We start from the raw sequence: 21,489 nt of genomic DNA, 5'->3' as shown, positions 1-21,489 counted from the left end.
GTAATTTAAATCATGTTTCATTTGATTTTTAACAAATTAAGACAGTGTCAGTTGTTTGTACACGATCACACACTTTATTATGTTGTTTGACACCTTTTTTTTTTTAAGATTGATTTTAAGGCACTTTGATGACAGAATCAAAACCAAAAGTACTCGAGGTTTGACGCTGAACCTTGAGGTACATAAATATAATTTATGAGTGAAACACACGTATGACTTTCAGCTGCTGGTCCTCCAGTTTATAGTAAAAGGAAGATGGAGAGGATAAGACTTTGGTGTGACATCTATAATCAGCTCCTGTGGAAAGAATGAGACAAAAGGACAAAAAGACAAAAGTTGTGTTTGTTTAAAGAAATAATAATTAAAAAACAATAAAGGATCCCATCTTTTCAATAAATTGAAACAGTCATTGATCATCATGATGTAAATGTAAATGAAGAGCATTTGATCACTCTGCTGACCTGAGTTTCAAGGTTATGGTCCAGAGTGAGGAGATGAGGTTTCCCTTCTGAGTCTGTTAGAGTCGCCTCTGTGATCCTGACATGACCCGCCCCCCAAACCTTCACCGCGCCCAAAACCAGGTGATCAGCAGCTGCCAGTGCGTTGTGGACAACCTGACTGCTCAACGTGTTCTGGAGGAAGAATTGGTGGAGAAAATAATTTTAAAAATTCTAGTTTTTTTTATTAAAAATATATTATTTGACTGTACTTTAGGCCACACAGAAATAAAATGTGAACGTACCAAAGGTTAGCCCGAATGCTAAATGTGATCAAGTCTCATACCTGATCCGAAGACTTTCCATTTTAAAAACAAACAACAAAAATATTTTAAAAGTAAACAAATATAAACAAACATGTACTGTAATCACTTCCAGAAAACAATAAAATGGAGAACAATTTATGAAAAATATGTATTCCTTGTAATAAATCTAACAATTTGAAAAACATCAAAGCTAAAAAGAGTATATTAGTTATATTCAAATCATTATCTCTTATTAGATTTGACTCTTTTTATTTTCATTTTCCCAAACTATGCTAAAGGACAAAAATATTTATTGAATTGTTTAAAAAAAAAAAGAGAAAAGGACACAACCTTTAGTTTATCCTTGAACACATTCAGACTTACTGATTCTGCTGTAAAGGAAGTCAAAAGATATTGATTTCTCCCCACCGTGTCTAACGAGCGGAAACAAGAGAAAAGTAAACACAGAGCAGAATTATTGAAGGAAATAAAGTTGTTTCTTTTTAAATATTGAATGATTGACTGGCAGAGAAATGAAGGTACACATACTGAGCTTTTACAACTTTCATCGGACAGAAGATTCAACACATCTGCTGGCTTCCTTACTTTACTTATTGGCTTTTGTATGTATGTGAATGTTTCTGTTCAGTGCCCTGACACAACTTGTGTGTATATATATATATATATATATATATATATAAATGCACAGTATATATGTTTGTCAGTGTGTAAATAAAGGAGCATTGACTCTAACAAACGTAACAAACTCATTTGTAGATTGATTTGGTAACTGACAGAAACTGAGTGATAAAGTTGACGCTGCAAGTAATAGTTGCAGTACCACCTGCTTGAAAAGGTAAACAAGCGAGTGATGAGGGAAGGCAATAAAAGGACAGCCTGCGAGACAGACGTGTGAACAGCTAACTGTGAGCTTAAACTAAACCATTCAGGTTAAAAATATAATAATTCAGGGAAACATTCTCCAAACTAGGAGGCAAATCAAACAAATCTATCAAACTAAGCTGCTGACATGATGAAAAAACACAAATGCAATAACTTCACTGTGCAAGGTGCACTGTAGTTGACAGTGAGCACTCACTTTTAAAAAGAATGGTGAGAAATTAAGAATATGTACTACTTATATTCATAACGTAGTTTGTGCATGAGTTGTGTGTCTGTGTGAATCAGGTGGATATCTTATTTGGGATTAAATGAGCACAACATAGTCACAATCATATCGTAAAAACACCTGGAGGCGGATGAAACGGTTCACTCACCCACTCCTTCTCCATCATCCCAGAAAAATGACCCGTGAGCTGCTCCAGAGTCACTCAGGGCCACGAGGAGTCCTAAAGGATTCTTTCGGCTGAAACATGAAAAGGGACAAAAAGGCTGAAAGCAGAATGGACTTTTAGACAAATTAGTGTCTCTGATGAAAGGGCCTGATCAAACTGCTGCTCGATCACAGCCACCTCCTCCTCACACAGCTGGAAGCTTGTATAATTATTTTTGTCATGTAAAATTAAACGTTCTCTTCCTGTGTTAAAATGGCCAGTTTGAAAGCAATTATGAAAATATGTTTACTTCGTGTTACAAAAATCCACAGTTTTTTTTACAATGATGTCAGCTGGGAAAATAGTTTATTATATAATTCACCACTCTGGTTACATTTATCATTTAAAGAAGATGCAACATATTTTTTAACGTCTCCAATCATTGCACAGTTGGATTTAAAAAGTAGTTTTGTTTTCTTTAGAGCAATTAAAATCAATTTCAACCGTGGTGTGTTTTATTTCCATCAATAGAGTTGCACTGAGTACGCATCAAATATTGCCTTTTTGGTTTAAAGATTTTATTCTTTATTTTCCTCTTTGTCATCAGGCAGAAATGTGTTAAAAGTTGTTCCAGACATCCCACTTACTTTGTGCAGATTGACCACAAACCAGAATGATTTTAACTGTCTGCAGGTAAATACAATAAAATAGTCTAAAGATGTTCATGCTGTTTTCAGGTTTTTAACTAGAAACTTTCCGATTACAATTTTATGTTCTGTTTTAAATACAAAAACACAAACAGCCAAAAAGCAAGACTAAATATAGTAATTCATGTACAACAGTGATTGTACTCACCTGTGGTACGTGTTGTTCTCTGGTTTCTGCCAGGGTAAAATGTATCCTCCTCTGACGTGAAGATTAATTTGATTCAGTGGTGTTGGCAAATTAATCTTTTCCCCACGCACCCCGACATCCTTCGCCTAATGACAACACAATTATTCACTGCTGAAATACTGAAAACATCATAAAGTTATTCAACTTTAAATGTGTTGCATCAGCACAACTGTCTCAATTTAATTTAATCAGTGTTGTCAACAACTGTAGGTTTGTCAGTGATGAAAAAAACACACACACACAAAAAAAAAACGGAATAAACCTTCATTTGTTTCCCAGCAGAAAATTCACTTAGTTCCAAAAAGCAAATATATATATAAAGAAGGACAATTACAATGCTCAAGTACAAACATATTACATAAAATATTAACAAAGGTCCATGATTTATGTTGCAGTTGTGGTTGTAAATGTGATGTTTTATTTTATGGAACTACTTACAGATTTGATTGAGGAAAGTCTTTGGTGTTTTGGTATAAAACACATCGTAGTTGAGGTGAATAATGTAATTTACAAATGATAAATAAAGTCCCTCCATGTTTTACATGAATTATCCAGCCAATCAGATGTGAATAAACCTAATTACATCACCTTAGTAGCTGTTATTGTATCAGACTTGATCTAGCAGTGGGAGGCCAGTGGCAGTGGATTTTATGATGCACTAGTGTCCACTTTAGTGGTCTATGATCCGTTACAACATAAAAACCCATACGTATACAAGAAAATGGCTTTTAAATAGCTGTCCACTGCAGTGACCACTATGCATGAAAGGGCTGAATGTTTGCATTTGATCTCACAGCACATCAGCTATGCACTTGCCATAAATCACTGTCTTTATAATAATTTTTAGACAAATGCTTACTGTGTGGTAGTCGTACCAGCGCGCATTAGGAAGGTAGCCTTCCACTTCCTTGACTTTCTTTTCAGAAGAAACAAAGAAGAAGTCACACCAAAAGACACAACAGGGAAACAATAATCAGTAATCTATTCATGAGATAGTTAAAAGGATAAACGCTATATATTTAATCTGTCTAATAAGAAAAATAAAAATGCTAAAAGAATAAAGTGTAAATTTATAAATGTACCTCATCTAGGACAGGGGTGATAAGCAGAGCAGGTCCCCAGAGAAACTGTTTGTAAATGTCCCACGTAGTTTTGTCATTTACAAATCTGTGAGACACAAAGTAAAATAAATATCACCCCTGGCTCAGATATCTTGGAACGAAAGCTCCGTCACGCACTCTTAGCCTTAACAACTGTTTAAATACTTTTATTAGAATTTTTTTTTTAATTATTTAAATATGTACAACTTTATATGAGCCTCTCCAAATGGATAAATCTGTTTTATAGTATTTCACTCATGCAGGAATTGCCAAGTGCATATCTGTCCTCTGTACAGGCGGCCTTCAGGAAGTAAAAATAACAACTATCTAATGGTATTCTTCTTTTACTCACTCATGTCATATATCCAAATAAAACAAACAGATCCTTCTGATTACAGAGGCTAGCAGAATGCATTTAAATTAAATGAGCATTAACTGAGCATTCTTTTATAGTCAGCAATGACGTGATAATACAGTAGTCCCACCCAGCTTATTTTTTAACAAGCATTGGCTCTAAAGATGGGTTAAACAAAACATTGTCTCATAAACTAGTTTTCAATTTGACATATTCATTTATGACGAGCAATACAAAAAATAAAAACTGGTTACCCAGTGGCAGTAAAGCATTTGATGGTGATTTTGCTTTGTTTTCTGTGTGCTCTCACTCATGCAGCAGAGGTCTGATAACTGTGCTTCCTTTGGTGTGTGCCTCAAACATCAGAGTGTACAGGTATGGCAGGAGGGTGTAACGGATGTTGAGGACATCTCGAGACGCCGCAGCAAAGTTGTCATCCCAGGCCACAGGATCTTGTCTCTGACAGAAAATGAAACCCATAATTAATATTTTGTGTGGGGTCCCGCAGGGCTCCATTTTAGGGCCCCTCCCCTTCACGCTGTACTGTTCCTTCTTGGCTCTATTTTTAGAAAATATGGGATCTCCTTTCATTGTTACACAGATGATACATTGATACATGTCCCACTAAAGAAAAAAGACTAATTCTCATGGGCCCTGTTTTTATGTCTGGAGGACATAAAAGCCTGGATGGTTGAGAACTATGAGGAAAAGACTGGGGTGATGGTTTTTGGAAGCTCCACTGAGATTCCCACTGTATATTCTGGTTCCTTGGCCCAGTAAATCAGGCCAACTATTACAAACCCAGGGGTCAAAGTCAATGCTGGACTAAAGTTAGAAAATCACGTCAGAGCACTTGTTGAATATAGTCTTTTTTCCATTTAAGGCAGCTGGCTAAAGTAAAGCAGATTCATTCTCAGTGACATAACAGTAATCCACATCTTTGTGAGCACTCGGCTGGACTACTGTAACGTACTCTATACAGGAATCAGTGATTCACGTATCTCTCACCTTCAGAGGGCACAGAATGCTGTGCTGCACAGTTTTTAATTGGCACATGAAAGTTTGACCACATTCCCCCTATTTTAGCCTCCCTGCACTGGCTGCCCATTTAGGATTCATTTTAAAATTATTGTATTTGCTTTTAAAGCTTGTAATGGACTTGCCCTACCCTATAAGTCCAAGTTGCTTTTTCCATACACCCCCTCTCGATCCCTCAGGTCAGCTGCTCCTGAGTGTGCTGAAGACAAAGCATAAGCTCAGAGGAGATCGTGCTTTTGCTGTGGCAGCGAACGACCTTCCCTTGAACATCAGACAGGCCTCTTCCCTGTCTGTTTTTAAATCTCTTTTTAAAACCCATCTCTTCTCCCTTGCCTTTGACACTATCTGTGATGGTGACTAAATATTTTAATTGTTCTTTATTGTCTGATTGTTTTATTATGTGTACAGCACTTTGCTCCTGTGGTGCACTATAAAGCTGGTATGGTAATCAGAGAGAAAAGCAATTAAATGTTTATTTTTAAACCCATTCATGCACGTCAAACGTGCTGAAATAAGTTCTTTGGCAATACATTTTGGACTTTTGAGTGTTTTGTTTAATTCACTTACATTTGTTAGATAATAATTATATAATTTGAGTTATAAATCAACTTGAGCACTTAAGAGTTATTAAATTGGGGTATTAGAGTGGTTTTAAAATTACTAACCGGGTTCCCTTTGCTGTTGTGGTTGCGTGAGTACGGATAGAAAGCCCCAAGCTGCATCCAGCGAAGACACATCTCATACTCTGCTTTGTCAAAAAACCCACATATGTCGGCCCCAGTCTGAAACAATGTGACAAACAATGCATTAGGAAGCAGGTGGAACTACTAAAAGCACCTTTAGATCCCAGGGATGTTTGCTGCCATCGTTCTCTTTGTGTGTTTTGACTCTGTTGCTACAATGTTGGCAGTTGTTGTCTGTACAAATCTCAGTAAAGTGTCAAATTGTGATTTTGCTGGAAACATGAAGAAAATAATCAACAGAATGATTCTTTGCAAGAGATACAGGCGACAGAAATGAGTACAAGCGGACAAACAAAGCATATGCCAGTTAAGATTATTTAATAAACTATAGAGGTGATGGTAGACAAACACAAAGCCAATCAAATGGGACTGGGCTTGTTTTGACATGCTTGAAATATTATTTTAAGATTTTCATTGATCATTGATCAAGCAAACAAAATATCCACTTTGATCAACTGTAAGCCATTTAGAGTGGACACTGTGTCATCAATAAGATTATGTTAAACCCCATATCAGATGCTGATTCTTACATAAGAGATGCCAAACAGACTGAACTCCATCATGCCTGCAGGACAAAGAACAACGGTAAGTTCTGGATTCATTCTGGTGGAGACATGATTCTGTCAAATTAAAAATAATCCTGATAAACGTTGAAGTTTCATCAGTTGTGTATCTCTACAGATACCTATAATGGATTTAGACAGCTGGTCCCAGCGGGCAAAATTGTCTCCCAGCCAGTGTCCGGCCCATTTCCCACTGGAGGGGTAAGTTGACCTGGTTACCACTATTCCTCGCTTCCCCGTCACACTCAGCAGGGCGCTGCGCAGAGAAGAAACAGATGTTCTCTTGCACTTTGCACAATGTACTTTTATAAAGTTCATCTTGATCATAAAAATACAATAAGACCAGATTTCTGTGTAGCTCATATGTGTCAAACTCAAGGCCCGGGGGCCAAATGTGGCCCTCGTTGACATCTTTTCTGGCCCCCAAGATGTTATTTTAAATGAAAAACACTTTGATCACTTTAATTTTTTCAGTAATATTTGATTATGATGTCAAAAGTGCAACAGAGAATGTCAAATGAGACCAATCAAACTCGTTGAGGAACCTGCAACCAAGAAAAGATGTTGGGTATCTAACTTGAGTTAATCTAGATTCTGAAAGCGGCCCTTAGTTTGAAAAAGGGTTTAATTTTGGCTCCCTTTTGTAAGTGGGTTTGACACCCCTGGTGTAGATGTATATACATGTTTTATCTTTATTTTTATGTTTGTTTTTAAACTGCTCTTCCACTAAAGCTTTCTACTTTTTCTTTTTTACATTAAATTATTTTCACTTGTTCATTGTAACGCCTCAGTTCACCCAGATGACACAGCCTATATGTTGTTTTCTGTTTAATAACTCTTGAAAATGTCTTGTCTCACACAATTATATCTTGAAATGTCAAACAGTATCTGCCTTTGAAACTGAATAAATCAATGCAGATTGCACAGCCACCAGTGGACTTAAAAAGATGAAAGGGTATTTACTCGTAGGTAGGTTTGGTGTGGGACCATCCATAGAGGTTGTGGACATCGTAGTGTCTGACCTTCTTTCCATTGTTAAGTATGTGTTCACTGTTCATGCAAAGAGTCTTGTGGTTTAAGCCGAGTTGTTTGGACTCCAGGGCTTTAGGATTGACAAAAACACAGAGACAACCACAGAGTATTTTAAGGATCTTTTCCATCCATTGTAACTAAAGAAGACATAAGAAGTTTGCAAGTTTCTTACGTGGCATATAGGGTGGATTTTCTAGAAGCGGATCACCAAGACACTTCCCTCCAACTGTGCCATGAACAAAACTGGCGGGTTCGTTCATGTCCTTTGTATGGAGATGGGGTGAGAGTAGTAAAAAGGTGACAGAAAATCAGGAAGAGTAGGTGGATACTTGAAATACGGCCTTATAATGATGGCGTAGAATGTCAGAAATAAACGTTTTCTTCTTCAGTAAACTCACAATCCAAAGTCCATCAAACTTCATCGTATTCACAAAGAAATCATTGATTTCTTGATGCCACCAAGCTGCTGTCTGAGTGCGGAAGAAGTCTGGAAATGCTGTGTACGCCCTGTAGAGCTGGGACAGTCCAACAAAATCAGTAATTGAAATGATCAAAACTGAAATATCCCATGCTTTGATGCACACTATTTGGCCATATCTTTACATCCACCTGCCTATTATTGAATAGGTCTTCCTATGACTTACTGGTGCATGAACAAACATCTGGTTTCTAATTCTGAGACATTAGCAATAAATATGGGGGACGAGATGGTGTAGAGGCAGGGCAGCTGGCTTGGGACCCGAAAGTCCCAGGTTCGATCCCTGGTCACTGCATACGTCGTGGTGTCTCTGGGCAGCACACCTCATCCCCAAAATGCCCCCCGGGCACCCTCAATAGCTGCCCACTGCACCACCCGGTGGTGGATGGATTAAATGCAGAGACTAATTTCGCCATTGTATGGAAACATACAGTGATGACATTGTGATGACATTATTATTATTATTATTATAATAAATCCTTTCACCCCAGTGATTGCTAGAATGTGGGTTTTTCTAGCAGAACATTACTTTTTTAATTAAATAACGATTGTTACTATAGTTTTACCTGAGTCTGAATGATGTGGCATACTCTTGTATGTTTGCTGGTTTTTGTAATGTTTATATTTTCTAATATGCTGCATGCTATACTGTGGAAAGTAAAATGTACAAAGCGTACCTCTACTTGTGTATCCCAGTCAAGATTGTCATCGACTGTGACATTAGGGAAATCTGGCCAGACCTTGAGGGAAAAAAGTTGTGAATCATATATGTGTAAAAGTCATGCCTTTACAACTTTAAATCACTGTTTTATTGATAAATAGATCAGTTCCTTCCTACCTTTCCCCAAACTATTTCATCACTGATGTCTTTGGGCCATTTGATGAAAACATCAGCTTCTCGCCCTCTTTTAAAAGCAGGATAATTTGTCTCATTTCCTGAAATGGCTGGATCCTGGAATCAAATCAATACGCATGAGCACACCGGATCTACACTTCTGTGTTATTCATTCAGAATTAAATAATTTTTCATGAATATGTTACAGATAGAAAGCACTGTAAGACCAAATTGTTCACATTTAGGCAATAAATACAATTGTGTTGTTAAAATAATTGAACACGTTGATGACAGAGTTAGTCTTTACTTGGAGCTGTACTGGTGCAACAACAGATGAAAAAGCAGTGTGCTTCTAATATTTTAAGGCTTATGTCAATACTTCTGATCATTTTTATTACCGGTAGTTAGATTTTATAAATATTACTCAAATGTAAATATTGACCAAATAATTGCGAAAAAAATAAAAAAAAGGTTTAAAATGTATAAACACGTGTCCTTCTCTGACGGTGAATAATCTTGCATACAGTGCACTTATAGAAGAGCTGTTGTTTACATCAGGAAGGCATTACCAGAATGAAGATGAACCTCATTCCTTCTTCTCTCATTGAGTCAACCAGGGCAGGGAGTCCTTTAAAATCTGAGTCCAGCACAAAGTCCAGCTGACGCTCCATGTAGTCGATGTCTGCGTACTGAACATCCTGCAGCACATGTTCAAATCAGTTCCTGCTAACTTACTTCAATAATATCCTGATGCATGCTCAATAATCCAGGGAGAAAAATCTAAAAAAGTTAAATCTGGTCCTCTGGACATTAAAAAACAATACTTTTTTTTGTTTGTTTGTTTTGCTTTGTTTTGTTTTTTTTAACGTCCAGAGGACCAGATTTAACTTTTTTAGATTACTTCAATAATTTTCTGCACACCGAGGTAACAAGTAACATGATGATTTCTTCACTTATATGGTGAGCTGCACTTTCACAATACCAGAGGATGTTACTTCCTTGTTTTTCCTTTTGGCTCCCATTTTTCCCATAGAGAAAAACAGTTTTCCCGCTAAGCTCGCCTGTTGAGTTTGAAAATATGGTTGGATTGTCTTTGATCTTGAAAACTAAATAAAATATAATCTTTAAAAAAAAAAAAGTTATTTTGTGTTGTTATAAGAATGCAGGATTAGTTTGGGCGATAGTTAACTTGGGATAATGTTTCAACATAATATCTTTTGAATATCTTTATATTTTCATTCTGTTCACAACAATGTAGTATGGAGGGTGGAATGTGACAAAATTAAATAAATAAACACATAATTAAATGTATCATGACATTTCATTATTTAGTGTTATTATTTACTAAAAGTGCCTTAATTTATTTCATGGGACATTTAATTAATTAATTGTGTATTTAATAATTTAATTGTATATTTAATGATGTTGGAGCCTAAATGCAGTTTAAAATGGTTAACAAATGTAACTGTATAGTTTTGAGTTCATAGGTGATTCACTGAGAGTCATTTAAAATGATAAAGGTAAAGGTGTGATATTTAGTTTGTTTTGATGATAAAGTGATTAACATCTAAGATTTATTAGAGATTTAGAGTTATATTATTTTCCAGCAGCAGTGTATAATTAGGTGTTTTGATGATTACCTGTATTGAGGTGGGTGTGGTTTATTGGCAGGCCATTAGTCAGGCTGTCAGCAGACAGGTGGAGCAGAGTGGAGCCTCACAGTTTTTTGACCTCTCCCTCTATGTCTCTCTAGTTCCTTTTCTTTAATTTTGTACATGTTTTGATTTTTGCAACCGAAGTAAAGTGTTCAACTTCACTAAGGATTCTGTGGAAATTTAATGCATGGTGTTAAGGATGAGGAGACACCTCAGAGCGTCAAGATACTGGTTTCAATCAATGGATACTTACAGATTTATTGAATAATTAAATGATACATTTATTTATTATGTATTTATTTAATTTTGTTCTACTCTGTAGAAGATGGGCTTCAGTATGTTTCTTCAGTGGTTGTTCATTAGGCTTGAATTTTATGAAATTTAGGCACCAGAGATTGTGTTTCAGATTTGTTTTTTAGCACTAATTATCTAAAGTTTTATTTAAGCAAGGAAAATCAAGAACAAACTGCAATTTGTAGATGTGATGAAGCCTGCAGTGGGCAACAAAGAGCTTTCAAAATGTTTGTTCAGACTGACAGAGAGAGGATTAACTGTGGTCTATTATAAAACTGGTGCTTCTTTCAATACAGTGGTGTAAAACATTAACAAATGTTTGCAGGGAATGATCAGTAATAGTGTATTTGTGATTTTGACTATTATTTAATTTAATTTTATGCATTACTCATTTAGATCATACAGAAAATAATCTTCTGCCACAGCTCTGCAAACATTTATCTTGTATGGAGCCATTTTATGTCAATTATTGAAAAAAATGCCTAAAACTCACATAGGGTATGCCTGCTGCCCTCATGTCTTGGTACAGACTTTCTATTTCAGAGTCATTGGCGTATCCATAGCGACACAATTGAAACCCAAGGGACCAATAAGCAGGTAGGACAGGTCGTCCAATCAGCTGTTAAAATAAAAATAGAGAAAAAAGTTAAAACGCTTCAGCTCAAAAATAGCTGCCCTGCACAAAAATAGGACACAGTTCATTAAGTTTTCTTTGTTTGGGGCAGCTTAGTCATCCATCAAGAGATTTAGAGGTTTGATTCCACCAGTATGTAGTCACATGTCCATGTGTCCCTGGGCAAAACACTGAACTCATTACAACAAAGTCCATGCTCAATAATCCAGGTATACAATCCAACATTTTTCAGTCAGGTCTGAACTCATTGTTTCCGATGTGTGCCCCATCAGTGTATGCATTTGATCTAACAAAGGCGCTGGTTAGCCTCTGAATGATTTACTCAGATTAGTTTTGTAGAGTGCTGTATGAATGTGTGTGTGGATGGGTAATGAGTGCACAGATTGTGTTGTAAAGCATTTTGAATGACCTGATTGGCTAGAAAGATATTTTGTAACTAAACTCCATTTACCATTTACTGTAAGCATGCATGTGGAGTGCTCTCAGAGCTGCTCTAAGGCCAAACCCAAATCACACGTGCGCACAAAATCACACACAAAATGAACCAGAGGGCTGACAAAACCTACAGCAGTGTACTCTTGCACAACCAGCTCGGGCGTAGGTCCCATGACCATGTAGAAATCCAGGATGCCTCCAGTAGTGCGGTAGGTTAAAGATGGAGTCGGCTGGAAAGTCACATCTGGATACAAAGCAAAGAGATACGAAGGTTTCTAACAAGGTTTTATAAGTCGTCGCCATCATTGCCGTCGTCGTCGCAGTATATAGTAGTTGGGATTCATGTACTAGAGGGGTGTGAGAGAGGCCTTAACCCTACACTTTAACATGTTAAATACTGATGTGAGATTTCTGAAGTTACTATTTTGGGACTGTCAAGAATACATTTTCACTGCAGTTAAAATGTCGCATTAAACAACAATACAGTGATGTTCTGATATATACTTTGTATCACGATACCTGTATATTGCAGTGTTTTTTAGACCATAATACCCTGCGTTTAATGAACTTCCAGAAGTTGTACCACAGCTTCTGTGGTTCTGATTAAACTCCACAAGATTTAATGTTTAAAGGGCTCTTTTATTCCTCAATTCTTCAGTTTTAAGGTTAGACTAAAGTTAATTAGTGTCAGAATTAGGCATTCATTTGTGTTGGTTAGAGGTTAAAATTATTTGCTGCATATTACAGTAATGGGTAGTTGCCAAAAATAATAATAAAAATTATCTACTTGTATCAATTTATTGAATAATATTTTATCTATAAAAAAGGATTCAGAAGATGAGAGACATAAATGGAGAATAACAAATTAAAAAATAATTTTCTATGTAAGCAAAGTGGATAAAAAACCTGCAGTAATATACTGTATAATGGGCATTGATCAAAAGTTTGTGATATGTGTGGTGCATTTGTAAATCTATAAACCCACAGTGTGTACATGCACAAACATCAATGAGTGGTAGTAACTGTAGGATGTTCTCACCCATAGCGTTACTGTTCAGCAGCAGCACCCCATGAGCATCAGCTGTGTTCTCAAGGCCCATATAGAAGGGATGAACTCCATAACAATTCATCTTGTACTGAAGCAGAAAGAGCATCAAATGTGTAAAACTGCAGAATCTATAGGTGATGACCTGTGTGATCAGAATAGCTATAGCTGGGTTGTTCAACGCTTTAATTCGTGGCTAAATAGGTTTCTCATTAGTTTAACTAAAACTGACAGACAAAATGAAGCGTCATCCTTGTTTTAGGTTCAAATGATAATGGAAGTGGTTGAAATAGAGCTGAAAGAAAAGAGATGAGAAGAGGAAATCTGCCACATTTGAATCTCCCTGTCCTGCTGCATAAGGTCTAAACCTCTGCTCAGTGGCTCTATTTGTAAGTGCCAACTTGAGTTACTGCTTTAGTTTCTAGCATAGAAACAAATGAGGAAACCCAAACCACAGTGAACGCTGAAGTGAAATATCTCCTCAAATTCCATATTTTCTGAACTTCCCTTTAAAATGTAAATCACTTAAATAAAACGTGCAAATATAATACTGTACAATACTGTGATTTACTGGGCTTGAAAACATTCTTAGAAGTAAATAATGCTCTTGCAAACTTGGCACCAAAAGTGGATGCTAGAGTTTGAGGAGTTTATATAAATGTATTAAATTAAATGAAATAAAATGCTGACAGGTGAGAATGGCAGACGTAACTGAGAAACACACAACAAAAAAAAAATCACAAAAACCTTGGTAATGAACACAAAATTACTAAAACATTAAAAGCACATATCTCAACAAAAAGTCAAAACAGTAATTAAATATTTTCGAAGGATTTATTCATTAATTCATCTTTCTTGAACACACTTGCATGACGAAGCAGCGCTGGGATTCACTTTGATACTCACACCAGGAGGCTGGTCCTTGGAGAACATACCCCAGGTGTGATAGTTCAGATCGTGTTTATAGGTGGGATGTTCTGTTTCTCCAAAGCCGTAGATGAATTCGGATGACAGTCGAGTCGACACGTGGATGAACATGTCTGAAAAGGTAAAACCTGGCATGGCAGAGTCCCAGCTAACAGGCAAGAAAAATAAACTAATTAAACACTCCTGACTGGTTGGTCAGGATTCAGAACAAACAACAAGCTCAGCATTTCTGACCCAAACACTCACATCTTGGTTCCTGTGCTCTTCCTGATGACCTGGATGCCAAACGGCTTGGTGCTGACAGAGACCTTGTAAATTCTTTTGTTCTCATTTGTCTCAGGAGCACCAGGGACAGAGAGGGGCACTGGTACCTCGAAGCGTTCAGAAGTTGGATCCCAGATCTGGACATGAAGAGAGCGTTAGTCTGTTTGTGTGTCCAGCATGCAGGAGGGGTGCTTTGGAATAAAGACAAACTGCCAGAGAATGAGCGTGGAAACGTGAGCAGATGAAGTAACAAAAACACACCTTGAACTGGAACATGTGACTGGTATGATACAGAATCTCAACACGGAGGTTGTTAATGTCTGGAGAGTCTGGACGACCGCTAGTTCTGTATTTCATGTTTCGAGTGATATCAGCGGTGATGCCAGAATTATTTTCTTTGATTGTTGTAACAGTGTAACCATAGTCGCTTGGATAAAAGCACCAGGGAACACGTTCAATGCTGCTTGGCTGCATGTGGATAGAAATGGAAAAAAATCAGGTGGACATTCAGAGGATGGAAGATGGTTTTCAAATATGATCATCAGATTGAGCTATTCCTCACCTTCCAGATGCAGCCACGTGCTTTGCATTTGTCTTCATCTGCATGCTCTTCTGGATGACAGTCAAAGCGTTGATAATCTTCAGCCATCATGTCCCACTGAACCATATAGGTCTCCCCGAGCATCAAGGACAGGCCATGCAGGAAAAGCACCTGCTCAAAGAATGCAAACAACTCAACGTCTGCAGAAGTATCACAGCATGCACGTAGCCACAAGCATTTGCACATGAACACATCACAGGTTTTATTAATTTAGAGGCAGTTTTACTAATGGAATATTGTGAGTCTGTGTTTAATCTGGTCACTAGAGTTAGTCTGATCCATTGCCAGCTTGTGTGTACATTTTTTTAAGCTCACTGAATTTGTTGTGATAAAAGTGTCACACACAAGATGCTATAGCCAGAGGAGCTGAAGAAAAACTGGACGGCAAAACATTGGTTTCAGAGAGTGAAACAAAAAAAAGACCCAATTTTAAAATATAAAATAAAAACATAAAGGAGAAACTTCACACTTGTTGAACAGAAAACAATGTTGTGATGCAATCTGCAGGAGAGGGACAAAACATCAATTCAGACAATAAATGAATTATTACTCTCTGCAGATGGAACTCGTCTAACGTAAAGTTCACTACTCTTTTAGCGCACATGGCTCTAATGAATTTTGGCAGCTGTGAGCCATTTTCAACACCCAGACTGAGCTTAAGAGGACTAAACGTCATGATAAGCCAAAGATTACCAGCATATTTACCCTCCAACCCCATGCAATGATTACCACACAGAGCCATTAGACAATAGGACTCTATATAAGAGCATGTGCTGACACAAACAAATGTGCACGTTGGAATACCCCCCCCCACACACACACACACACACACCCCACACACACATATGCACGTTATGATTCCCAGCTGATCTATCTTTTCTTACCCTGAGATGCAACACTTTAATTGTAGTTCCCAATAAAACACATTAATCTCTCTCAAGGGTGTAGCATAGTTTTATGATAAAATACTTGGAACATTTTGATGACATAATAGTGTTTTTCTAAGTTTATTAATGCAAATTTAAGAAACAATTAGTTGTACTATACTTTAAAAAGTCAGCATCTGCAAATGCAAGGCCTATTAATGAAATCAAATTCAGTGTAACAAATGCCACAGATACTCACCCATTGCACACTTTCAGCAGCAGACACCAACATAGTGAGGAAACATGGAGCTGAATGTTGACTCAAAAAGCTGACCTTAGCTGCTAAGTGTTTCACTGTGTTTGCTAGTTACTCATCAACTTTGAAAGCTGTTTAGTGCTACTGAGTGTTCAGTGATCTTAGTTTTTTTCCACAGAAAATCAAACAGCTTGGGTTTCTGGGTTTTGTCCTTCTGTTTCCTCATGTTACATTCACCCTTAGTGTTCCTCCTCTTTGTGTTCATCCATCCATCCATTTTCTTTACCCGCTTATTCCATTTTGGGTCACGGGGGTCGCTGGTGCCCATGTCCAGCAATCACTGCGAGGGGTGGGGTACACCCTGGACGGGTCGCAAGTCCATCACAGGGCTACACAGAGAGACAAACAACCGTTCACTCTCTCATTCACACCTAGGGACAATTTAGAGTTACCAATCAGCCTAACATGCATGTTTTGGTCTGTGGGAGGAAACCGGAGTACCCGGAGAAAACCCACGCATGCACGGAGAGAACATGCAAACTTCACCCAGAAAGGCCCCTGGACCGGGGTTTGAACCAGGGACCTGCTCGCTGAGAGGCAGCAGCTCTACCAGTTGCGCCACCGTGCTGCCCCTCTTTGTGTTCAATTCAGTTCAATTCAATGCAGTTTATTTATATAGTGCCAAGTCAAACAGAAGTCATCTCAGGGCACTGAACAGAAACATTCATATATAAAAATAATAATTTAACATTATTTATCTGAGGAGCAGACTGCTTTGAGTTCAACTCCATCACAGAACATTCATGTTGAGCAAGCATGAAGGCGACAGTGGAAAGAAAAAACTATTTCATGAGGAAGAAACCTTTAGCAGAACCAGGTTCAGGATAAGCGGCCATCTGCTTCGACCGGCTGAGTTTGAGAGGAACAGATACACAATGGCAGGTCAAGAATCACATGTTGATAGAAATAGTATCACATGACAAATATTAAATTTTAACTAATCATTTAGGAAATGAGGTCAATTTGTCCTCTAGTAGTCTAGGCTTAAGAAAGTATGACAAGTCGACCCTAACTATAGGATTTATCAAAAAGGAAAGTCTTAAGCCCAGTCTTAAAACTGGACAATGTGTCAGCTTTACGAGCAGAAACAGAAGGTTGTTCCACAAGAGAGGAGCTTGATAACTGAAAGATATTCCTCCCGTTCTGTTTTTGAAAACTCTAGGAACAACAAGCAAGCCTGCAGTCTGAGAGCGAAGTGCTCTGTTAGGAAAATACGGAACAATAAGATGTTGAATATAAGATGGGGCAGCACGGTGGTGCAACTGGTAGAGCTGCTGCCTCTCAGCGAGCAGGTCCCTGGTTCAAACCCCGGTCCAGGGGCCTTTCTGGGTGGAGTTTGCATGTTCTCTCTGTGCATGCGTGGGTTTTCTCCGGGTGCTCCGATTTCCTCGCACAGACCAAAAACATGCATGTTAGGCTGATTGGTAACTCTAAATTGTCCCTAGGTGTGAGTGAGAGAGTGAATGGTTGTTTGTCTCGTTTGTCTCTGTGTGTCCCTGTGATGGACTTGCGACTCGTCCAGGGTGTACCCCGCCCCTCGCACAGTGATTGCTGGACATGGGCACCGGCGACCCCCGTGACCCAAAATGGAATAAGCGGGTAAAGACAATGGATGGATGGATGGATATAAGATTGGGCTAGGTTGTTGAGGGATTTGTAGGTTAGAAGTAAGATTTTGAATTCAATTCTGGACTTAGGGAGCCAACGGAGAGAAGCTAAAACCAGAGAGATATGATCTCTCCTACTAACTCCAGTTAAGACTCTGGCAGCAGCATTTTGGATCAACTGAAGACTTTTTCAAGAAATACATGTATTTATACACCCAGATAATAAACCATTGCAATAGTCAACTGGGTTCAGCTCTTGTCTCATCTGTGTCTAATCCCAATCACCACAGGTGTTTGTCATTCCTCCTCATCAGTGTCTCTATTTATTCAGCTTCCTTGTGTCTTGTCATTTGTCTCTGGATTGTCCTTCCAACGGCTATTGTGATCTGTCTCCCTCTATGTTCTCCATAAAGTAAATTAGCTTCCCCATTTGCATGTCGTTTTGTTTATTTACAATAAACTTTAGTTTCTGATTTTATCTGGAGTCTCCTGTTGCCATCCTGCTCATGGGTTCAGCACACATCCAAGCCAGATAGTGATAGCTGATAGATAGCTAATGTTAAGTCCATGTTGACCAGATCTGAACTTGAGACAATGGTCCATACATTCGTTACAACCCGGCTAGACTACTGTAATGTGCTTTATATTGGGGTCAGTCAGGTGTCCCTTTCACATCTCCAGCTCGTCCAAAATGCTGAAGCTCAGCTCTTAACAGGAACTCATATGTTTGAGCACATTTCACCGGTTTTATCCTCCCTTCACTGGCTCTCTGTGCGTGTCCGGATTGATTTTAAGATTCTCCTGTTGACATTTAAGTGCTTTAATGGCCTTGCACCCTCATACCTCTCTGATATTTTAACCAGGGCTTAAATTGAGCCAAATCCTGCCGGAATAATATCCGGGAACTCTTTGATTTTGACAGGGTGCGTTCCAGCAATCGCAAATGTTTAACAACCTGTTAAAATACACCAAAGTGCAGGAAATTGCAGCTACTTCATTCAAAAGTATAAATGCGTTCCGGCATCGATCGGTTTACAAATTAAGCCTTAACGACCTTATGTTCCTTCTTGGGCACTGAGATCATGTGACCAGCTGCTTTTGGTTGTACCTAAAACCAGGCTGAAGCTCAGAGGAGATTTGGCTTTTTCAGTCATTGGTCCTAAAATTTGGAACAATCTGCATTAACTATTCCTTACATAGAAAACTTTACTAATTGGCTTTTCTATATACGTGAATGTTTCTGTACAGCGCCCTGAGACGTTTATTGTGAATTGGCACAAATAAACTGAACTGAATTGAACATTAGACAGGCCTCTTCTCCCTGTTTTTAAATCTCTCCTTAAAACGCACCTGTATCCACTGACGATTCACACAGCGGGATTTGATTTACTATTTCATTGTTTCTCTTTTTTTTGTGTGTTTTTATGTTTTTATTCTTGATGCTTTTAATTACATCTTATTTGTATTTACTGCCTTATTGTTAAGCACTTTGGTAACAGCTGCTGTTTTAAATGTGCTTTATAAATAACTTTCACTTGACTCTGCAAAACTAATCTGTAAAATGGCTGAACTATAACAGATGTGGCACATTTCACATAAAATTGAACACAAGAATAGCTCGAGTGGTTTAGTAGTTAGGGAGAACAGTGACGTTAACTAATGCATCATCGTTATTACATGCAATTTTTTCTCTATGAAATGTTACATTATAAGCATTACCTCCTTGGCTCCATCGTGGTGTATGTTGATGTTTGGCAGGACGGTGGTTGTCTCTGCATCAACATGAGTCACAGAAACTGACGTGGGAGGATAAGGCATGCCGAGGACCGTGATGTTCTCAAACCTGAGGTTGTTCGGGTCTCTATAACCAGCACTGGTCACCTGCATGTTCAATATTCCCTGCAGGGTGGCAGACACACAAAGTGGGAATTTAAATGCAACAAAAACACAACATAATTTCAAACGTTCAATTCTACATAAAAAATGCATTTGTTAAAGATAATGGAGGAAACTGTGTGTAAAACTAAAGAAATCCATTAAACAACTTTTACAACAAACTTCCTATATGTATGCCCTCTACATTAAAGTAATCCTACACAAAGTACTGTACATTTATTTACTTGATCCAACAAAACCTTTGCAGCACAAAACAGATCAATCACGCTGAGTGACTAAAATAAAAAACCTAACAACTCAGTGTTTTTCTACTTTGAATTTGAGCCCCAATCATGGAAAGTATGCAGTTAAAGAAATGATTTAAGTGAACATGAGGAAAACTTACATTGTCGACAGAGAACTTGTAGTGGATGAAATTGCCATTTTTGACCGTGTCTGTTAAAAAATAACAGCAGACGAAGATGATGTTTTGTGTCATATTTGCACTCAAACATCAGTGATGGACTTCCACTTGTTAACCTTGCTTTACATCATTTGAAAACCTAAACTGGCTTGTGCAACTCTGAGCTCAAATAGAAAATAGCTTCCACTGCACGATATATATATATTTAAAAAACACTGACTGTAATCAGTGGTAATAATACTATATAAACACATTTTATTGAACTGAGAGGAGAAGCATTACCTCGAGAATCCCCATCATCCCAGAAAAGCTCCCCGGCAGCCTGGTTGTTATCATCAAGTGCAACGAGCAATCCCATGGGGTTTCGACGACTAGAAAAGTGTCAAAGTGCAGAGAAATAATGACTAATAAACATATAAAATATGAAATGTTGGACATGATGTATTTATGGTTCTATATTTGGCTTTTTTGTGTGCACACACAAGCATCAGGTATCGGTGCTGCATGTGAGTACCTGTGTGTGGTGGTGACCTCAGGTCTCTGTGTGGGGAGGATGGCCCCCCCTCGGATGTGTAATCCCAGTTTATCTCCAGGTAGGTACATTTCAACATGATTTTTGCGATCCAAAAGTCGCTCCATCTAATTAATGAATCAAAATAACCAGTTTAATCAATAAAACTTTTACCCTCGCTGAGCTGTTTATGAGTGTGAGCATTAAAATAAAGGGTTCTTCCATAGATGATACGCATAAAAGAAAGATGGTGGAGAATGGAAGCACGTTTACCGTCTCATAGTCGTACCACACGGCATCTGGAATATATGCCCGGACTCTGTCCGCACCCTGGCAAAAACAAGATATATATTTTTTTGCTTTTATGGAAAAAGGTATATCATTTCATCACTGCTTTGTGACGTAGACAATGAAAGATGTCAGCTTCCTATAAATAGTACTTGCATTTGTGATTAAAAATGTTAAATTCTGCTCACTTTACAACCCTGGCACTTTAATCTTACCAGGCTAAACATAAGAAGAGAGGATAATAAATGAAATGAGTTAAACCCTTTATGTTTTAACAAATGGTCCCATAACTGATGATAATAATGCTGACAGTCGTCAAGTACATGTGTAGGATAAAGGTTAAGAGATACATCTATTTTTAATGCAAATCATGTTGTTAAAAAAAGTGTCATATTTTAGTCATTTAAATCTGAATGAAATACTAAACACAGCCATCACAAGACAAAATAAGTTTACATTAAATAGGAGGAGATCATTTTACATCAAATATTATATTTATGCTTTTCTAGTGTTCTGTGTTTGCTGACCTGATCCAGCACTGGTGTGATGAGCAGGTGTTTTCCCCAGAGAAACTGGAGGTCCACATCCCAGGTAGCTTGGTCCGAGTAAAACCTTATGAGACAAAAAAACATTAAATGATTATTTTTATTGTTCTTACAATAAAAACAAAAGTCATTGGGACTTGGCTGACAA

At 37.9% G+C, this 21,489-nt stretch overlaps 1 protein-coding gene across 1 annotated transcript in view; it reads right to left on the bottom strand.

The window, feature by feature from the left end:
* Nucleotides 1-82: 82 nt before the first annotated feature.
* LOC119408483 (maltase-glucoamylase, intestinal) overlaps nucleotides 83-21,489 on the bottom strand; it is a 37,626-nt gene continuing 16,219 nt past the window's right edge. The window contains exons 18-47 of the mRNA XM_037675308.1: nucleotides 21,324-21,408; nucleotides 20,782-20,838; nucleotides 20,512-20,636; nucleotides 20,280-20,368; nucleotides 19,980-20,029; nucleotides 19,418-19,597; nucleotides 14,871-15,020; nucleotides 14,570-14,776; nucleotides 14,291-14,445; nucleotides 14,024-14,192; nucleotides 13,112-13,208; nucleotides 12,204-12,316; nucleotides 11,497-11,622; nucleotides 9,624-9,752; nucleotides 9,058-9,171; nucleotides 8,897-8,959; nucleotides 8,140-8,256; nucleotides 7,914-8,004; nucleotides 7,673-7,811; nucleotides 6,832-6,965; nucleotides 6,677-6,711; nucleotides 6,069-6,185; nucleotides 4,676-4,824; nucleotides 3,993-4,077; nucleotides 3,770-3,826; nucleotides 2,872-2,996; nucleotides 2,020-2,108; nucleotides 1,127-1,176; nucleotides 462-632; nucleotides 83-297 (exon numbers count right to left, since the gene is read on the bottom strand). Of these exons, the coding sequence (XP_037531236.1) occupies nucleotides 220-297; nucleotides 462-632; nucleotides 1,127-1,176; nucleotides 2,020-2,108; nucleotides 2,872-2,996; nucleotides 3,770-3,826; nucleotides 3,993-4,077; nucleotides 4,676-4,824; nucleotides 6,069-6,185; nucleotides 6,677-6,711; nucleotides 6,832-6,965; nucleotides 7,673-7,811; nucleotides 7,914-8,004; nucleotides 8,140-8,256; nucleotides 8,897-8,959; nucleotides 9,058-9,171; nucleotides 9,624-9,752; nucleotides 11,497-11,622; nucleotides 12,204-12,316; nucleotides 13,112-13,208; nucleotides 14,024-14,192; nucleotides 14,291-14,445; nucleotides 14,570-14,776; nucleotides 14,871-15,020; nucleotides 19,418-19,597; nucleotides 19,980-20,029; nucleotides 20,280-20,368; nucleotides 20,512-20,636; nucleotides 20,782-20,838; nucleotides 21,324-21,408 (3,346 nt within the window). The 3' untranslated portion in view covers nucleotides 83-219. The remainder of the gene's footprint in view (nucleotides 298-461; nucleotides 633-1,126; nucleotides 1,177-2,019; nucleotides 2,109-2,871; nucleotides 2,997-3,769; nucleotides 3,827-3,992; nucleotides 4,078-4,675; nucleotides 4,825-6,068; nucleotides 6,186-6,676; nucleotides 6,712-6,831; nucleotides 6,966-7,672; nucleotides 7,812-7,913; nucleotides 8,005-8,139; nucleotides 8,257-8,896; nucleotides 8,960-9,057; nucleotides 9,172-9,623; nucleotides 9,753-11,496; nucleotides 11,623-12,203; nucleotides 12,317-13,111; nucleotides 13,209-14,023; nucleotides 14,193-14,290; nucleotides 14,446-14,569; nucleotides 14,777-14,870; nucleotides 15,021-19,417; nucleotides 19,598-19,979; nucleotides 20,030-20,279; nucleotides 20,369-20,511; nucleotides 20,637-20,781; nucleotides 20,839-21,323; nucleotides 21,409-21,489) is intronic.

Source organism: Nematolebias whitei, chromosome 4 (assembly GCF_014905685.2).
Source record: "Nematolebias whitei isolate Nwh7 chromosome 4, NemWhi1, whole genome shotgun sequence".
Classification (NCBI taxonomy): Eukaryota; Metazoa; Chordata; class Actinopteri; order Cyprinodontiformes; family Rivulidae; genus Nematolebias; species Nematolebias whitei.
Note: the sequence above shows the minus strand (reverse complement) of the source record. Positions and strands in the feature narration are given on the sequence as shown.